At 42.5% G+C, this 17,757-nt stretch overlaps 2 protein-coding genes across 9 annotated transcripts in view; one reads left to right on the top strand and one right to left on the bottom strand.

Moving 5' to 3' along the window:
- Positions 1-3,172, top strand: part of gfm2 (GTP dependent ribosome recycling factor mitochondrial 2) — a 75,138-nt gene extending 71,966 nt beyond the window's left edge. For all 6 annotated transcript variants that reach the window (XM_060913238.1, XM_060913237.1, XM_060913242.1 and 3 more), the window contains 3 exons: positions 2,483-2,598; positions 2,717-2,899; positions 2,982-3,172. In XM_060913238.1, the coding sequence (XP_060769221.1) occupies positions 2,483-2,598; positions 2,717-2,899; positions 2,982-3,110 (428 nt within the window). In that variant the 3' untranslated portion in view covers positions 3,111-3,172. The remainder of the gene's footprint in view (positions 1-2,482; positions 2,599-2,716; positions 2,900-2,981) is intronic.
- Positions 2,364-17,757, bottom strand: part of hexb (hexosaminidase B (beta polypeptide)) — a 46,473-nt gene continuing 31,079 nt past the window's right edge. Inside the window, exons 11-14 of one of the 3 annotated variants that reach the window (XM_060913243.1) lie at positions 14,434-14,611; positions 10,829-10,919; positions 10,280-10,384; positions 2,364-3,650 (exon numbers count right to left, since the gene is read on the bottom strand). In XM_060913243.1, coding sequence (XP_060769226.1) covers positions 3,587-3,650; positions 10,280-10,384; positions 10,829-10,919; positions 14,434-14,611 — 438 coding nt within the window. In that variant the 3' untranslated portion in view covers positions 2,364-3,586. Of the gene's footprint in view, positions 3,651-10,279; positions 10,385-10,828; positions 10,920-14,433; positions 14,612-17,757 lie in introns of those variants that run through there. The other 2 variants (XM_060913244.1, XM_060913245.1) reach the window with 2 other exon arrangements.

Genomic DNA, 17,757 nt, shown 5'->3' with positions numbered 1-17,757 from the left:
TAGACAAAATTTTACTTGGTCATTTATTTATTGAGGAAAACGATCCAATATTACATATGTGAGTGGCAAAAGTATGTGAACCTCTAGGATTAGCAGTTACTTTGAAGGTGAAATTAGAGTCAGGTGTTTTCAAATCAATGGAATGACAATCAGGTGTGAGTGGGCACCCTGTTTTATTTAAAGAACAGGGCTCTATCAAAGTCTGATTTTCACAACACATGTTTGAGGAAGTGCATCATCGCATGAACAAAAGAGATTCCTGAGGACCTTAGAAAAAGCATTGTTGATGCTCATCAGGCTGAAAAAGGTTACAAAACCATCTCTAAAGAGTTTGGGCTCCACCAATCCACAGTCAGACAGATTGTGTACAAATGGAGGAAATTCAAGACCATTGTTACCCTCCCCAGGAGTGGTCAACCAATAAGGATCACTCCAAGAGCAAGGCGTGCAATAATCGGCGAGGTCACAAAGGACCCCAGGGTAACTTCTAAGCAACTGAAGGCCTCTCTCACATTGGCTAATGTTAATGTTCATGAGTCTACTATCAGGAGAACACTGAACAACAATGGTGTGGATGGCAGGGTTGCAAGGAGAAAGCCACTGCTCTCCAAAAAGAACATTACTGCTCATCTGCAGTTCACTAAAGATGACATGGACAAGCCAGAAGGCTATTGGAAAAATGTTTTGTGGACGGATGAGACCAAAATAGAACTTTTTGGTTTAAATGAGAAGTGTTATGTTTGGAGAAATGAAAAACACTGCATTCCAGTATAAGAACCTTATCCCATCTGTGAAACATGGTGGTGGTAGTATTGTGGTTTGGGCCTGTTTTGCTGAATCTGAGCCAAGATGGCTTGCCATCATTGATGGAACAATGAATTCTGCATTATACCAGCAAATTCGAAAGGAAAATGTCAGGACATCTGTCCATGAACTGAATCTCAAGAGAAGGTGGGTCATGCAGCAAGACAACGACCCTAAGCACACAAGTCGTTCTACCAAAGAATGGTTAAAGAAGAATAAAGTTAATGTTTTGGAATGGCCAAGTCAAAGTCCTGACCTTAATCCAATCAAAATGTTGTGGAAGGACCTGAAGCAAGCAGTTCATGTGAGGAAACCCACCAACATCCCAGAGCTGAAGCTGTTCTGTATGGAGGAATAGGCTAAAATTCCTCCAAGCCGGTGTGCAGGACTGATCAACAGTTACTGGAAACATTTAGTTGCAGTTATTGCTGCACAAGGGGGTCACACCAGATACTGAAAGCAAAGGTTCACATACTTTTGCCACTCACAGATATGTAATATTGGATCATTTTCCTCAATAAATAAATGGCCAATTATGTTTTTGGCCGAATCCCATTTCACCCCTTGGACATACCCCTTGGCCCTTCCCCTCCATTTTGCGCGTTCACGTGAAGGGGTAGGGGTATCCCAATCCCAGTTAACGCGGAGGGGTAGGGGAAGGGGTAGGGCTTCTGTACCCCTCCAAACGGAGATTTTCCTGGAGCTGACTCCGAACGAAGGGGTTTGAGTGATTTCCCACAATGCCATGCGGATTTCAGCGAGATTTCATGCGGATTTCAGAAAGATGGCGGTTCCCGCGGCGAAAGATTGTCATAAATGTATTTTCTCCATTATTAACGTGTTTTAAGTTGTTATCCAGAGGAAACACGCCGCTTGATTCGCTTTCGAGCTGAGAATGAGCAGCGATTTCTGAAATCCAAGCTGCTGCTAAAAAGCTTTGGGAGTGAGTATTGTTTTTGGTTGCTTGACTGCGTACGTTTTGTTCTGTTATTCTCGCTTTTATTGTTTACATGAGTGTTCTGACACCTCATTCTGTCGGATGTGGTGCACGAAGCGCCAAAGATATCCCATTCAGTGGTGTTAGTTAACAAATCACACCCTGCCAGCAGAGATTTCTGGTTCTGCCTCTGACTGTAGCGGCTGGTCGCAGCCAGTGACGCATTTGGTCGCGTTTTGCTAACGTAAACGCTGACGGAGGTACGCGATGACGTATGCGATCGTTGAAGGGCTATCCCAATACGTAGGGGTTGAATTTCAAGCCCTATCCCTTGTAGCTCAGTTTCAAGGGGAAGGGCCAAGGGGAAGGGGGAGGGGTAGAAATTAGAATTGGGATTGGGCCTTTGTCTCATTTGTTTAACTGGGTTCCCTTTATCTACTTTTAGGATTTGTGTTAAAACCTGATGTTTTAGGTCATATTTATGCAAAAATATAGAAAATTCTAAACTTTCACAAACTTTCAAGCACCACTGCATCTTTCTGGCCTTTGAGGGAAAAAAATTATATGTTTGGCTGGCACCATTACTGCTCTTCAGAATATTCAACAAAGCATTAGCTGAGGCAATGTTTTAACCTTTGGTTTTATTTCAGTTTAGGAAAAGTGGTCATGATTTTCTTTGAGAGGATGATGTGCTCTATGTTGGTACAAACTTGGGTATTACTGTAATTGTCTGTTCTGCAGGTCCTGTACTGGGTTACCCTGTGCAGGGGGTCATCACTGTGATCCACAGTGTGTGTGTAGAACCTGGCACCTCCCTGGCCATGGTGTCAGCCTGTGTGTCTCGCTGCATGCTCAAGGTACTGTCTGAATCACAATACAGTTAGACCAGTTGTTGTCATGGCAGTAAAGCCCTATGGGTTTGTACATGTTAGATTTCATATATTTTGGAAATTAACGCTGTGCATGTGTGGGTAGGGGCTGAAACAGGCAGGGGGACAAGTCTTGGAGCCCATGATGTCATTAGAGGTGACTGTTGAAGAGGAGTACCTGAGCTCTGTGCTTGGTGACCTTGCTCAGCGCCGAGGAACAGTTCAAGATATCCAGAGTCGCCATGACAGCAAGGTACTTTTGGCCACTGTACCCCTTGCAGAGATGATGGTGAGTGTGCTTATTTATTTCTGAAAAAATTTTCAAACTGGAAACTGAGTAGCGATATTAAATTGATATGTGGTGCTTCCAGGGCTATTCCACGATGCTACGCACTTTGACCTCAGGAAATGCCACCTTCTCACTTGAGCTGGCCAGCTACGAACCCATGAACCCTCAGGACCAGAATGCTTTGCTCAACAAGATAGCCGGCCTGGCGTGATCTCCCTTCCTTTTCTTGCACTGTGGCTAATGATGTTTTAAAACATGAATGCGTTTCCATTATGAACTGATTTCCGCTTTTATTTATTCATTTTACTGAACAGATGCTTATTACCATTATTTATCTTTTATATGTAAAGGCATTGCCCAAGTTCAATATTTTAATGTGCACCACTTGACCTAAAATTATATTTTTTTTTTAAATCCCAACCCAAAAATATATTTCACAGTCATTACAAATTAAAATGGAAAGTCTTCAATTTCATAAAACCTATTCACAGAACATGATTCATTAAAACACTGGTATTATATAAATCCCAAATTAAAACAAAAGTGATAACTTGTGTATATACCCTGCTGAATTAAACTGTGAAAGCTGTGAAATTGTCTGTGTATAGGAATAGAACAGAATGAATATTCCTGATCAGCATTTCCTTGTGAAATTATTAAAATGGTAGGAATTCAGTCTGTTGGCACTCACAGCCCATCATATTCATGTAGACAGTAGCCCACAAACAGAGGCTCTGCAGGGATGCCTCTCCTAAGGGGGGGGGGAAAAATCCATTTTAGACATTTTACAACCATTAGTATGTTTACATGCACAATTATTCCAAATGACATGCCAATATTATTTGGGGATTAGGAGCATTCTTTGGACATGCATACATGCAAAAATCAACTAGGATTTTTACGGCAGTTTGCAACACATGGCTTCCTGCCTGCTGACAGTCAGCTCTGTGCATTATACAGTAACTAGACAATTGGAGTATGCACAACTGCATATAAAAACAGGAATAGTAGTGGAATATTCATTTTCATTAACCATGTAAACAGCTTAGTGGGAATATTGTATGGATGTAAATAGTGAAGGAAACTTAAGAACCACAACTTTATTCATCACACATACACTTGTGAAATTCTCTGCATTTAACCAGAATGCGCACACACCCAGAGCAGTGGGCAGCCATGCTAACAGCACCCGGGGCGCACTTGGGGGTAGGTGCCTCGCTGAAGGACACGCACCTCAACCTAAGGCTGCCCCATGTTAACTTAACCACACATCCCTGAACTGTAGGGGAAACCCATACAGACACAGAGAACATGCAAACTCCGTTCTTCTCGGTTTCCAGACCTGAACACTGCCACCTTCTTTAGAAGTGCTTTCAGGTCACTAGTGAGCCATGGCTTGTTCTTAGGGAAGCAGTGTACAGTTAGGGTTGGCATGGTTCACAGAATCTGATGTCAAGTTGATTTTTAAAAGGGATATAACAATAGACATTGTCGCAAAGCAGCTTTACAGAAAATTAAAGACTTTAAACATGAGCCAATTTCCTTAATTTATCCCCAGTGAGCAAGCCTGATGTATTCGGTGATGCAGTCTGTCATATCGTTGATGTCCTCCCCGTGTGGCTCAGAGTACATCCCAGTCTGTTGACTCAAAAGCAGTCCTGCAGTACCTCAGCAGCCTCCTGAGTCCACCTCCTCACAGTCTTTGTATGGACAGGCTGCCACTAGACAAGAGGGACATACTTGGGAGTTAGTAAGACCAGGTTCTGATCAGATCTGCCAGGGGGCTGTGGAGCTGTATGCATCATGAGCATTTGCATCCAGAAGACCCAAGGTTTTGTCGTCTAGTGGGGCAGTCAACATATTGGTGAAAAGTTGGTAGTGTTTTGTCCAGTACAGCAGGATTAAAATCTCTGGTGATAACTGTAAAGGCATTGGGATATTCAGTCTGTACTTTAGCAACAGTGGAGTTGCAGATCTCACAGGCTACCACTGCATCAGCTGATAGAGGAATGTAAACAGTGATAACAATGGCAGACGTGAATTCCCAAGGCAGACAATAGGCACACATTCCCACAGCAAGCAGTTCATGTCCAGGTTACAGAGATGTTCCTTCACATCCACTGTCCAGGATTGGTTTTGGTCTCTCGTCATCGAGAATAACACAGACTCCTGGAGTCACTGTGAGGTAAGTGATTAGTCCAGAGTCTTGACTTGAGTGATACTTGGATTATAGTGAGGAAGGGCTGCGCGGATAAATGCCAACCTCACTCTCTCATCCTGGACTTCTGAATTCAGTAGCAAGGCATGGCGGCTGCAATGAGATGACCAGGGTGATCTGTGGGTCACGTGTTCCACAGCTACGCAGGTTTGAATTCAGGGTTTTCCCCTTCCCCTAGATGGACTGCCTTCCAAAGTTAACGAGCTCCATCTGCCCATGTGCTATTTACCCATAGCTGGGGGTCTGATTCATGAGCATCAGGGTGTGTACACACACTGGTGGGCTATGCATGCTGCATGTCTGGAGGCCAGACCTCCTCAGAGTTCTCTGCAGTTTAGCTTGATGCCTTGCGGTGCCCAGTTTCGGTTTGTAGCCACATGGAGGCACTACATGGGACTTGCTACAGAGAGGTTATGTATGGTGGTGTAGTGGTTAGCACAGTTGCCTCACAGCAAGAAGGTTCTGGGTTCAAACCCAGTGGCCGTTGAGGGCCTTTCTGTGTGGAGTTTGCATGTTCTATCCGTGGGTTTCCTCTGGGTGCTCCGGTTTCCTCCCACACTCCAAAGACATGCGGTTAGGTTAATATGGGACAGCCTTGGGCTGAGGTGCCCTTGAGCGAGGCACCTAACTCCCAACTGCTCCCCGGGAGCTGTTAGCACGGCTACCCACTGCTCTGGGTATGTGTGTGTGCTCATTGCTCACGTGTGCGCGCATATGTGTGCGTTGACTGCTTCAGATGGGTTAAATGCAGAGAGGAAATTTCACAAGTGTGTGATGAATAAAAAGTTGTGCTTTACTGCATAGACGTCGCCAGACCCATTTTAGGGTAGCTCCAGCCACCCTATCTTATGGCAAAGCCACCCTATATTTTTTGACCTTTTTTAAATTTTTTTTTTCCCCCAAAAAAAACAAAGGCAGTAAAGCACTGGACATGAGCCATCAAGAACGCAAGTTAATCCGAACAACAGTTTCTGCTTGCTTATTTGTTGTTTAATGCAATATTATTAATATCGTTATGATTCCTCCTCATTGGCTCTGTGTCAAGCGTCACGTCGAGTGGTAGGCTAGTAGGACTTAAAAAACTACGCGGGCATTCTGCAGCAGGCGCGGTGCGGGCTTCCATTGAGTTGGGTTTGCAGAGAGTCAGAATTCTATGCTTTCATTTGCAGACACACACGGTGAGATTGTAATTTGATGTCAGTGGTTTGCATTTGCTTAACTTTACCTAGGCTATATTGAGTCTTCTGTAGAATGTTTACATGATGATTTGTGAAGCACTTGCCCTCTTCAGTTTGCGCAGGAATGCATGACACCTACCGTTGTTTTTTTTTTTTTTTCACATTTTTGTAGTTTAGCTGGTGAAGTTGCTTCAGCAAGCAATTAAATGATGAAAGCAATTTTAAAATAGAATAGAAATGGTGGGAAGTGTGTCCCCAAGGTGTGATGCTCTTGAAATAATGAATTGATTGAAAGCCTTATGGTGATGATACACGGGGCAACTTTTTGGGCAATGTTGCCGAGTTGCTGGGCAATTGCGTTTTGACTCTTTTCTATTGAGATTGGGCAACATTGCTTCTTTCTGAATGGTTTTGATAATCTCTGGCAACTTTTTGAGATAAGCCAATCAGAACGCGAGTATCGAGTCATGTGACCTCCGGTGAGGTTCGGATCAGAAATTTCAAACAAATATGGCGGCCGCTCAGTGTCAGTGGAGTGAAGAGATGGAGAGACTCCTCATCTGTTTTTACGCCGGTAAGTTATTTTAATATTCTATATGGAGGAATTTACCTCACCAAAGCTCTAAAAAACAACAGACAGCTTGATTAAATGGTCACAGCAAAAATTAAGACATCGTTTTTTTTTTTTAGCTAACTGTAAGCTGCCGTTGCTAACTGTTGTTGCCCTGAAAAGTTGCCCTGTGTCTCACCTAGTTGCCCGTTGCCAGCAACTTTGCTCGGCAACATTGCCCAAAAAGTTGCCCTGTGTATCATCACCATTAGTAGGTGCTCTGAAAAATGTTCGGCGCGCGCTGCGCGCGCACAATACCTTTTCTCCTCTGGGTGCTAAGCTACCCCTGTCTCTCAAACCTAGTGACGTCCCTGCTTTACTGGCAAGAGAGGCTTACGCGCACTGCTCTCTTTTTGCAGTGCTGCACAGCAGCTCTGCTAGCCAGCGGTGAGGGCTGAAAGCAAGTGGTAAGCACAGTAACACTATGCCTACACACTAGACACATCACATAGCCACACAAAAAGTATGAAAAAGCTATATACAGACTGTCCAGGATTATACCACCTCTCATTCACATACAGTGCAATCCCACCTCCCTCCTTACCGCTGCTAGTAATGTCCCTATCTACACGAACAGTCCTGAAGCCAGGTACCACCATGCTGTGGTCCAGGATATGCGAGTGCAGTCATCTCAGTGAAACACAAAACACTGCTCTCACAGTATTCCCACTGGGTCTTAATCAGCATGGCAAGCTCATCCATCTTATTCCCTAGAGACCTCATGTTCCCCATGATAAAAATCGCTGAAACAGCAGGTTTGGATCTCCTTTTCTGCACTTTCAGCTGAGCTCCAGCTCTGCAACCCTGGCATCTCCTCCAGGATCTCAGGCCTTGTACAGGTAAGCAGTAGCACAGGTTTAAGCAACGCGATCAGCTGATCATGTGTGTAAACAACGCCCTCACTGTTGCATCTGTTACCCTCCGTCGCTAGAAGCAACAAAAATGCTACAAAAACAGAGAAAAGTTCTTAAATAAAGTAGCCATTTGTCTCACAATATCTGTGATAAGTGGCTGTAAGGATCACACGCATATGGGACAGACGTATTGAGGGAAAACACACGCGAGCTGCTGCAACAGGCTGCCACCTGGCATGGTGCCATCTCATCTCTTAAGAGGACCACGAATTGGTTCTTTGCACTGCTCCTGGACTTGAATACAGCTTTTACTCTTGGGGCCCCAAGTATAGGAAAGGCAATGGAAAAGCACATACTAAATCATTATGCAAGACCAAATGAGAAAATACATTGGATGTCACTGTGGCTGAATTTTGACAAATAGATGGTTTTCACAAAAATTAAACTTCTGCCTAGAACATGCTTTCACCCCCGGGGTCAAGAGCTTCGTGGGCGAAGCTCGGCAGGTTTAGAATGTGTAGGTCATGTATTTAGATTAATATCTTTGAGTTTTTATCATACAAGCGTGATAAACATTGACAAATTTTATACTTTCCTATGTGCCCGCTGCCAAAATATATTTTTTTAAATTACCTAAATTAGATAAAACAAAACTTGTCACCTTACTCAGTCACATCTGAGTCTGAGTGCCCACTTACGCATTCATAAAAGACTATTTCACATGGTAACGGCATGATACTCACTTTTACTCTTTCAACTGGTTTCTCTTTCACGGTGGGAACACCCACCGTAAATAGAATAAAATGTGTCAGCCATACTGACAGTATGTCAGGCTACTTGTTTGAAGGTAAAACTTGTTGCAAGATGGCATGGCAATTTGATGGTCAGGAGGTGCTTCAGATGATTCAGGACAGCAATTCAATTTCAGCACTTCATCAGATCTTGAGAACTGTGACACTGAGGAGTAGTGTCATTTTGAACTTTGACTCGATCCAGCCAAAGATAAATGTAAGTGTAAATATTTCTTCCACTTCTTATGAGCATATCTCAGTTGATATGCATGCAGTGTAGTGCATAAGCTTTGCATGCTTCTTGAGTAAAAAAAAATGCACATTGTCACCAAGTAAACAAAATGTGCACTGGCACTTGTTTACTCCCTTTCCTTTGATTTTTTTTTCTGGCACTCTAATGATTTTTGCATGCCCTGATGTCATCAATTTCAACAAATCCAAGCAGTATTTTCAGTCATATTACTTTTGTATTCAGCACAAGTTCAGGGACAATAATATTTATGTAGTATATATATCATGATTGTACTTTTTTTTTTTAAATAGATAAATGATGTTGTAAAAAGCAGTTTTAGAACGGTGTTGGAATATGTGAGGGGAGGGGGAAAAAAACCCCCACCACATTGCTTTACCCACTGTCACGAACCGTTTTGATCACGTGACCTGATGGGATCAAGAGTTGGCAGTGGGAGGGGTTTTCACTCTTCTAATTGAATGGAATGGAATTTTTTTACACTTCTCATTGAATACCCCTCCCACTTCCAACCCTTTATCCCAAAACAATAGGACATGAATTTTTTTGATGGCCGATTAATTATCCAAATCAATGGAGCAGATTTAAGTTTTTGTACTTAATGCATTCCTAAGACTAAACAGAATCACTTCAAGTGACCAAAACGGTTCATCACAATGGGTAAGGTACCATTTTTTTCCACACATTCCAACACAGTTCTAATACTGCTTTTTACAACATCTTCATTTATCTGTTTTTTTTTTGTTTGTTTTTTTAAAAGAATAAATTATGACATGCATACTACATGGATATTATCGTAGCTGAACTTGTGCTGAATACAACCATCCATCCATTATCCATAACCGCTCATCCTGTGCAGGGTCGCCGGCAAGCTGGAGCCTATCCCAGCTGACTATGGGTGAGAGGCGGGGTACACCCTGGACAAGTCACCAGGTCATCGCGGGGCTGACACAGAGGAGGGGGAAAAAACAAACAAAAAAAAAAAAAAAAAACACCATTCACACCTACAGTCAATTTAAAGCCACCAATTAGCCTAACCTGCATGTCTTTGGACTGTGGGGGGAAACCGGAGGAAGCCCACACAAACATGGAGAGAACATGCAAACTCCACACAGAAAGGCCCCTATCGCCCACTGGGTTCAAACCCAGAACCTTCTTGCTGTGAGGCGACAGCACTAAACCACTATACCACCTGTGCTGAATACACACACACACAAAAATCATATGACTTTGAAAATACTGCTTTGATTTATTGAAATTGACATCAGAGCATGCCAAAATCATTAGTGCCAGAAAATACCCTCAGACTCCAGAGGGTTAAGACCCATTTAATTACGAAAATAAAGATTAATATGGTTTCCATTATTTTACCTGCCTCTGTATAATCTTGCCTGCACAATTTACCTGGTAAATTCTGTTCACAGGGAATACCTTTAATTACTTTGCCTTGAATGAATCGCACTCAGGTTTGAGACTGACCTGAGCATGCGGCAGCGATGTCTGACCAGACGGTTGTAGGCACTTCCGATATCTTTCACACTCTCGTCACTCCACAACCTTTCAGCTACTGCACTGGCCCGTGGCCTGTGAGGAGTGAACATACACATGTATCAAACTCTTCCCAAGACACAATTACCAACACATTTTAGACTGCAAAGTCAGAAATTATATGCAGGGTTGAACTTGTGCTGAACATCCATGGCTACATGTTAATAAACCTGATGTTTTCCTGCAGTACTGGACTCACAGAGTAGTTCCTCAATGCAACATGGTGTTAGAAGTGAACTGCAGCAGCATCATTTCACTCAAACCATAAATTAAGGATGTTAAGTTTAAACAGTAAACTAACCAGTTAGCAATCACCATGGAGAAAAATGCTCCGAGCACATCATTCAGCATCCAGCCACTTCATTTAAATAAAACCCAGGAATGGTGAACTGGATATGTGATTAAAATGCTTTTGTCTGGAATGTAACCTGCATACATCAACAGGTTGACTTTTTTTTTTTTAATGCAAACTGTTCTTACCATAGACGTGGGGTGAGGTTTGTTGCATCCACATACTCCCCCCAGAGACATGCCTCCCCCCCAATCACAAGCTTCTTCTGCTCTGCTGTGCCTGAAAAATCAAAAAGGGGGGGACCCTTATAAATACAGGTGCTGGTCATATAATTAGAATATCATGAGAAAGTTGATTTATTTCAGTAATTCTATTCAAAAAGTGAAACTTGTATATTATATTCATTCATTACACACAGACTGATATTTCAAATGTTTATTTCTTTTAATTTTGATGATTATAACTGACAACTAATGAAAATCCCAAATTCAGTATCTCAGAAAATTAGAATATTACTTAAGACCAATACAAAAAAAAAGGATTTTTAGAAATGTTGGCCAACTGAAAAGTATGAACATGAAAAGTATGAGCATGTACAGCACTCAATACTTAGTTGGGGCTCCTTTTGCCTGAATTACTGCAGCAATGCGGCGTGGCATGGAGTCGATCAGTCTGTGGCACTGCTCAGGTATTACGAGAGCCCAGGTTGCTCTGATAGTGGCCTTCAGCTCTTCTGCATTGTTGGGTCTGGCGTATCGCATCTTCCTCTTCACAATACCCCATAGATTTTCTATCAGGCGAGTTTGCTGGCCAATTAAGAACAGGGATACCATGGTCCTTAAACCAGGTACTGGTAGCTTTGGCACTGTGTGCAGGTGCCAAGTCCTGTTGGAAAATGAAATCTGTATCTCCATAAAGTTGGTCAGCAGCAGGAAGCATGAAGTGCTCTAAAACTTCCTGGTAGACGGCTGTGTTGACCTTGGACCTCAGAAAACACAGTGGACCAACACCAGCAGATGACATGGCACCCCAAACCATCACTGACTGTGGAAACTTTACACTGGACCTCAAGCAACGTGGATTCTGTGCCTCTCCTCTCTTCCCCAAGACACTGGGACCTTGATTTCCAAAGGAAATGCAAAATTTACTTTCATCAAAGAACATAATTTTGGACCACCCAGCAGCAGTCCAGTCCTTTGTGTCTTTAGCCCAGGCAAGACGCTTCTGACACTGTCTCTTGTTCAAGAGTGGCTTGACACAAGGAATGCGACAACTGAAACCCATGTCTTGCATACATCTGTGCGTGGTGATTCTTGAAGCACTGACTCCAGCTGCAGTCCACTCTTTGTGAATCTCCCCCACATTTTTGAATGGGTTTTGTTTCTCAATCCTCTCCAGGGTGTGGTTATCCCTATTGCCTGTACACTTTTTTCTACCACATCTTTTCCTTCCCTTCGCCTCTATTAATGTGCTTGGACACAGAGCTCTGTGAACAGCCAGGCTCTTTAGCAATGACCTTTTCTGTCTTGCCCTCCTTGGGCAAGGTGTCAATGGTCGTCTTTTGGACAACTGTCAAGTCAGCAGTCTTCCCCATGATTATGTAGCCTACAGAACTAAACTGAGAGACCATTTAAAGGCCTTTACAGGTGTTTTGAGTTAATTAGCTGATTAGAGTGTGGCACCAGGTGTCTTCAATATTGAACCCTTCACAATATTCTAATTTTCTGAGATTTGGGATTTTCATTAGTTGTCAGTTATAATCATCAAAATTAAAAGAAATAAACACTTGATATTTCAAGTGTTTATTTCTTTTAATTTTCAAAAAGTGAAACTTGTATAATGTATACATTCATTCCACACAGACTGATATATTTATCAGTCTGTGTGGAATGAATGTATACATTATACAAGTTTCACTTTTTGAATGGAACTGCTAAATAAATCAACTTTTTCATGACATTTATGACCAGCACCTGTACATCTGCATTATGAATTCATTCTCAGGAAATGGAACACTTGTGATCTAGCTTGCTTCACTCAACAGACCTCAAGGAGTATGAAAAGTTCATGATGTCATAACCATACATACCAATCTCTTTCTTTTTTTGAATAAATAATGGATTATTTTTTAAGACCATTTGGTAATCGGATTGTTCTTTTTCAAAGCCAGTCAGAAATAAATCTGCTGTAAGTCAGCACATTTTGTTATCCTGGTCAATGATAAGATGGGACCTTCAAACTACGCTCATGGGTATAAAAACCTTACAACTTTCAAGTTAACATTTAATAAATACAACCCTTACATACTGTAAGGGTTGTATTTACATCTCCTGTATGCTGTGTTGAGACTTCCATCCACCTTCCACACTACTGCATGGTGGAAGCACCATTTCCATCCATCTCCAATGCCATTGGACCTGCATCCCAAGCTTGCTTCAGGTCAGTTTATTCCATTGGTCTTTAAAGTCCCCCCCCCCCAATTCAACTTAGTGCTTGCATTTAAACATTAAACAAAACAGTACAAAGTTAACAGCTTTCATTCCCAAGCTCTCAGTCATTAGTTTTAGGAAATGGTATGTTAAATTATTGTTGAGAGAGAGGAAAGTTATGTTCTGTTGGACATGTTTAAACAAACCTCTGACAAACCAACCACAAGGACTAGTGCTTGTACGGTTAAAACAAAATTGCCTTACCACAGCCAGTGCTGCCACTGTTGTACCCTTGAGCAAGGCCCTTAACCCAAATCTGCTTCGGGGTGCTGAATCATGGCTGACTGTAAACACTGACTAATAAACTGCCTTGTAATACTTTGACCTAGCCCCCTAATAAGCTGGGATATGCAAAGAAAATAATTTAATTGTACTGTAATGTAGGTGTGACAAAGGCTTATTTAACGAGATCACTTTCCCCAGTGTGTCTGATGTATGGACCCTTTTCAGTCACGTGACCTTCGTAAACGCGACCGCCATTTTGGACATGTAGTGGACTTCGGCTCGAATCGGTTTGAATGCGAGGAAGGCGACAAACATAAAAGAAAAAGGAGCGAGATGCAGAAAACTGTATTTACTAGTTTACTGTAATTATGATCTGGCAGCTATTTACACCGGATCCAGTGTAAATAGCTGCCGGAGCCAACGTCTGGCCGGGCCGTGAGCGAGCGCGCGCCGGCTCCGCGGCCGCCGGCTCCGGCCGGGCCGCAAGCAAGCGCGCTCCAGAACCTCGGACGTTGGCTCCGGCGGCTATTTACACTGGATCCGGTGTAAATAGCTGCCAGATCATAATTACAGTAAACTAGAATGGAATGTTAACAGCAATGTAATGCCTTTTCTGTCTAATTTTATTCGTCTTACCTCCAACAAAGTGGTCACTACACAAGCGCTGGTATGCCGCTATCCAGCTTCTCCGTCGGTCAGCATCTACCGGGATCCGATAAAATGATAACCCTTGGCTTGTTTGTTGATGGTTACTACATCCAGGTGCACAACAACATAGTGGCATGATGGAAGTCTTGCTGAAAATAAACACTTTCTTTGCTGCCGTTCCTCAATGCTGGCTGTGGTAAACTACTGGTAGTACATGTCCAAAATGGCGGCCGCGTTTGTCGTGACGTCATGTGAAAAGGGTCCATAACAAGCCAGACTGCATTATAGTGACAATATGTTCATACCATCAATGCATTTTCCCATACTATACAGCCCCAGTATACTAGGATATAACCTATATCTGAACTAATCCATTAAATCCTCTTCCATTTTATTCTCACACTCACTCATACAAAAACACACACACACACCATTGAAACTCTGAGGGTCAGCCTTGTAAATGCTTTGCCAGTCTTGGCCATAGCTGATGCGGTTTAGATACCAGGGAGTCGAAAGTAGGGCATAAAACCCAGCTGCAGTTATCTGAGCCATCTCATGGTTGTAGTCCGGCTTCTCCTTCCACACGTGAATCTGCGTGTCTGCTTTCAGCTATGCAGAAATACACACATCACAAATCGCTTTTGCACAAAAGGATGCATTTTCTTGGTCCAAGCAAAAAGCACCGAGATAATTTTTAGAATACACCCATAAATATGGGTGGAAGGAGGACATTGCTCATTACATATGTGGAGGAAATATCAAATTCAGTTAACTTGTTCAACTTAACTGTCAAGTTCAAAGGGCTCATTCACACAAGTGCTATAATTTGTTAACATCACACTTCTAATCACACTTTGGTGTTAACACCCAATTGCAAAGTATAGCATTATCAAGTCCTGTAAGCAATATCTAACATTCTACTGTAGTGTTTGCAGTTATAAAAGACGCTAAACTATGAGCTTTCATTTCTTATACATTTATCAATAAAAAGAGAATTAAGTTTGGGGGGGGGGGGGGGCCTGTATAGCCACAAAGAATGTGAATGTGCCCAAAGTGTAAAAAGTGCCAAGCTCCACATGCTAGCTATGTGCAGCAAGCGTGAGTGATTGGCATTGACTAGGGTGAATGTATTATTCAGCAAGATAAAAAGATAATTGCATGCATGACAAACAGCAACAGTTCAACCCAACAAATACTCCACCAAAAGATAGTGTACGTCAGTTGGCTCTGACCCAATATTCATGTTAGGGAATTAAATTTTGTAATATATTTTCACTGTCGGGCGGCACGGTGGTGTAGTGGTTAGCGCTGTCGCCTCACAGCAAGAAGGTCCTGGGTTCGAGCCCCGGGGCCGGCGAGGGCCTTTCTGTGTGGAGTTTGCATGTTCTCCCCGTGTCCGCGTGGGTTTCCCCCACAGTCCAAAGACATGCAGGTTAGGTTAACTGGTGACTCTAAATTGACCGTAGGTGTGAATGTGAGTGTGAATGGTTGTCTGTGTCTATGTGTCAGCCCTGTGATGACCTGGCGACTTGTCCAGGGTGTACCCCGCCTTTCGCCCGTAGTCAGCTGGGATAGGCTCCAGCTTGCCTGTGACCCTGTAGAAGGATAAAGCGGCTAGAGATAATGAGATGAGATTTTCACTGTCCACACCTGACCATGATCTCCATCTACAAGTTGGCCTTCCCCAACTTTTGCCACAAGGTTGTAGGCAGGTATGTTGCAGCATTATGATTTTCCTTCACTGGAATTAATTGAAATAGCCCAAGCCTGTTACAGCATAACAATGCCTCTGTACACAAAGTGAGGTCCATGAAGACATGGTTTGCCAAGTTGGTTTGGAAGCATACAACTGCACAGAGTCTTGAACTCAACCCGACTGAACTCCTTTAGAAGGAATTCTAATGGCGACTGCACACAAGGGCTGTGTGCCCAACCTCACGAATGAAATTAAAATGTACTTCACTCCTAATTACCAGGGGTCATGTGAAACATCTAGCTAAGGCCAAAAAATAAAAAATAAAAAAAAGTGTGTGTTTCTGGTAACCTGACCGATCGAGAATTTCCGCGTCGAAATTGCCGACCGTAAAGTTATTACAAATTTCCCTCGATATTTTAGTGTAAGCGGCGTTAGTTTGTCATAATTTTTTGTTTCAACGCATTCAAGTTGTGAAAGAAACGATAAAAAGTAAAATGTTTCGCCACTTCTATCAGCCCTCCTGCATAAACATGGAAGCGCACTTGTATACTGAAGGAGGAAGGGAAAACTGAGCCGAGCCGCCATTTTGAATCCTCATTCAAGGCTGTAATGCAAATTGCTTCCTTTTCAGTATACAAGTGCACTTTCATGGCAGGGAAAAACACTACATTTTGCCGCCTATGTAGTCCCCTATTTATACAAATAGGAGTCATTCAGGATTCAGCCATGTTTTTGCTCGACCCAAGTTCTACAGTAGGCTAGGCTAGGCCGTCTGCTTTTAATGGAAGTAGCCTAGCCTAGGACGTTATTTTCACGTTATTTCTTGATAAGGTGTTTTCACGTTATTACATGAAAATATCATGAAATATCGCTTCCGTAGATCATAACTCGAACTCTCGTGATATTTTTTTATTCGTTTAAAGATTTAAAACACTTATTTTATTATGATGTGTGGTATAAAGGATTCTGTGCCAAAATACTATTTTGTAAGGATGTTTACTTGTGTTAATTTTTTCGAACAAAATAAAAAAAATTAAGAAGAAGAAAAAAAAAAAAAAAAAAAACCTTTCCTACCTATCAACCTTATTTTAGTATTTCATGTTACCGGAAACACGCTTTTTTTTTTTTTGGCCTAATATATACTGGATAATGTTAATGTGATGAGCACTTACTGCTCCAATAGGTGCCAAGACATGATGGCCATATTTCATGCCACTAGATCTGACATCCATAGCAAATAAAACAGTTGGTCTGAAAAATCACCATAGGACACATACTAGGCAAAGCAAAAATGCTGTGCTGGTCAAGGTCAGACTTATTCACAAAGTTGGGTGGTATGAGCTTGGACAGAAATCTGAAATTTAACCACAAGGTCGCCAAGAGTCATCTAGTCACCAACACATGCAGGGGAGAGAGCTTTTCCCCAAGAGCACTTACTCAACTTTTGGCGGACTCGGTACTACTCGAGTCCAGGACTCGTGTCCTAATTTTAAGGACTCGTGACTTGACTTGGACTTGAGCACTGATGACTCGCACTTAGACTCATGCATTAACTGCATTTGGACTCAAATTGGAGACGAGGACTCAGATTTTCTTTATTTTTTGTAACATATAATAATAATAATAATAATAATAATAAAGGCATATTTATATCTACATTCATTTTTGTACTGATTTCATGCAAGAGTGTCACATCTGCGCACCTTGGCAGTGCATCAGATAGACTCTCGGGCGTGCTCCAGACAGCACGCGTGCCAAGCGGACTCTCGCACACGCACCGTAAATGACTCGCACCTGCACAGGATTAAGGTGCAATCAGCACGCCTATATAACAAGAGTGCTTGGAGAGCACAATATCCCCCGCTGGCAACTATGCCATAACTCTGGCAAAATACAACTGAACTGAACGAAATTGCAAATATGCGTATTACCAACATATAACAAAGAATCCTGCCAAGTTTCGTGAAATTCATCAAAAAATTGAGAGAGGAGGTGATTTCAGGTGGTGAGTACCCTTCCCAGGATGGACGGATGGACATTAGGGTGGAGCTTAAATGAC

Source organism: Neoarius graeffei, chromosome 28 (genome assembly GCF_027579695.1).
Source record: "Neoarius graeffei isolate fNeoGra1 chromosome 28, fNeoGra1.pri, whole genome shotgun sequence".
Taxonomy (NCBI): domain Eukaryota; kingdom Metazoa; phylum Chordata; class Actinopteri; order Siluriformes; family Ariidae; genus Neoarius; species Neoarius graeffei.
This window is presented reverse-complemented; position numbering and strand designations above follow the sequence as displayed.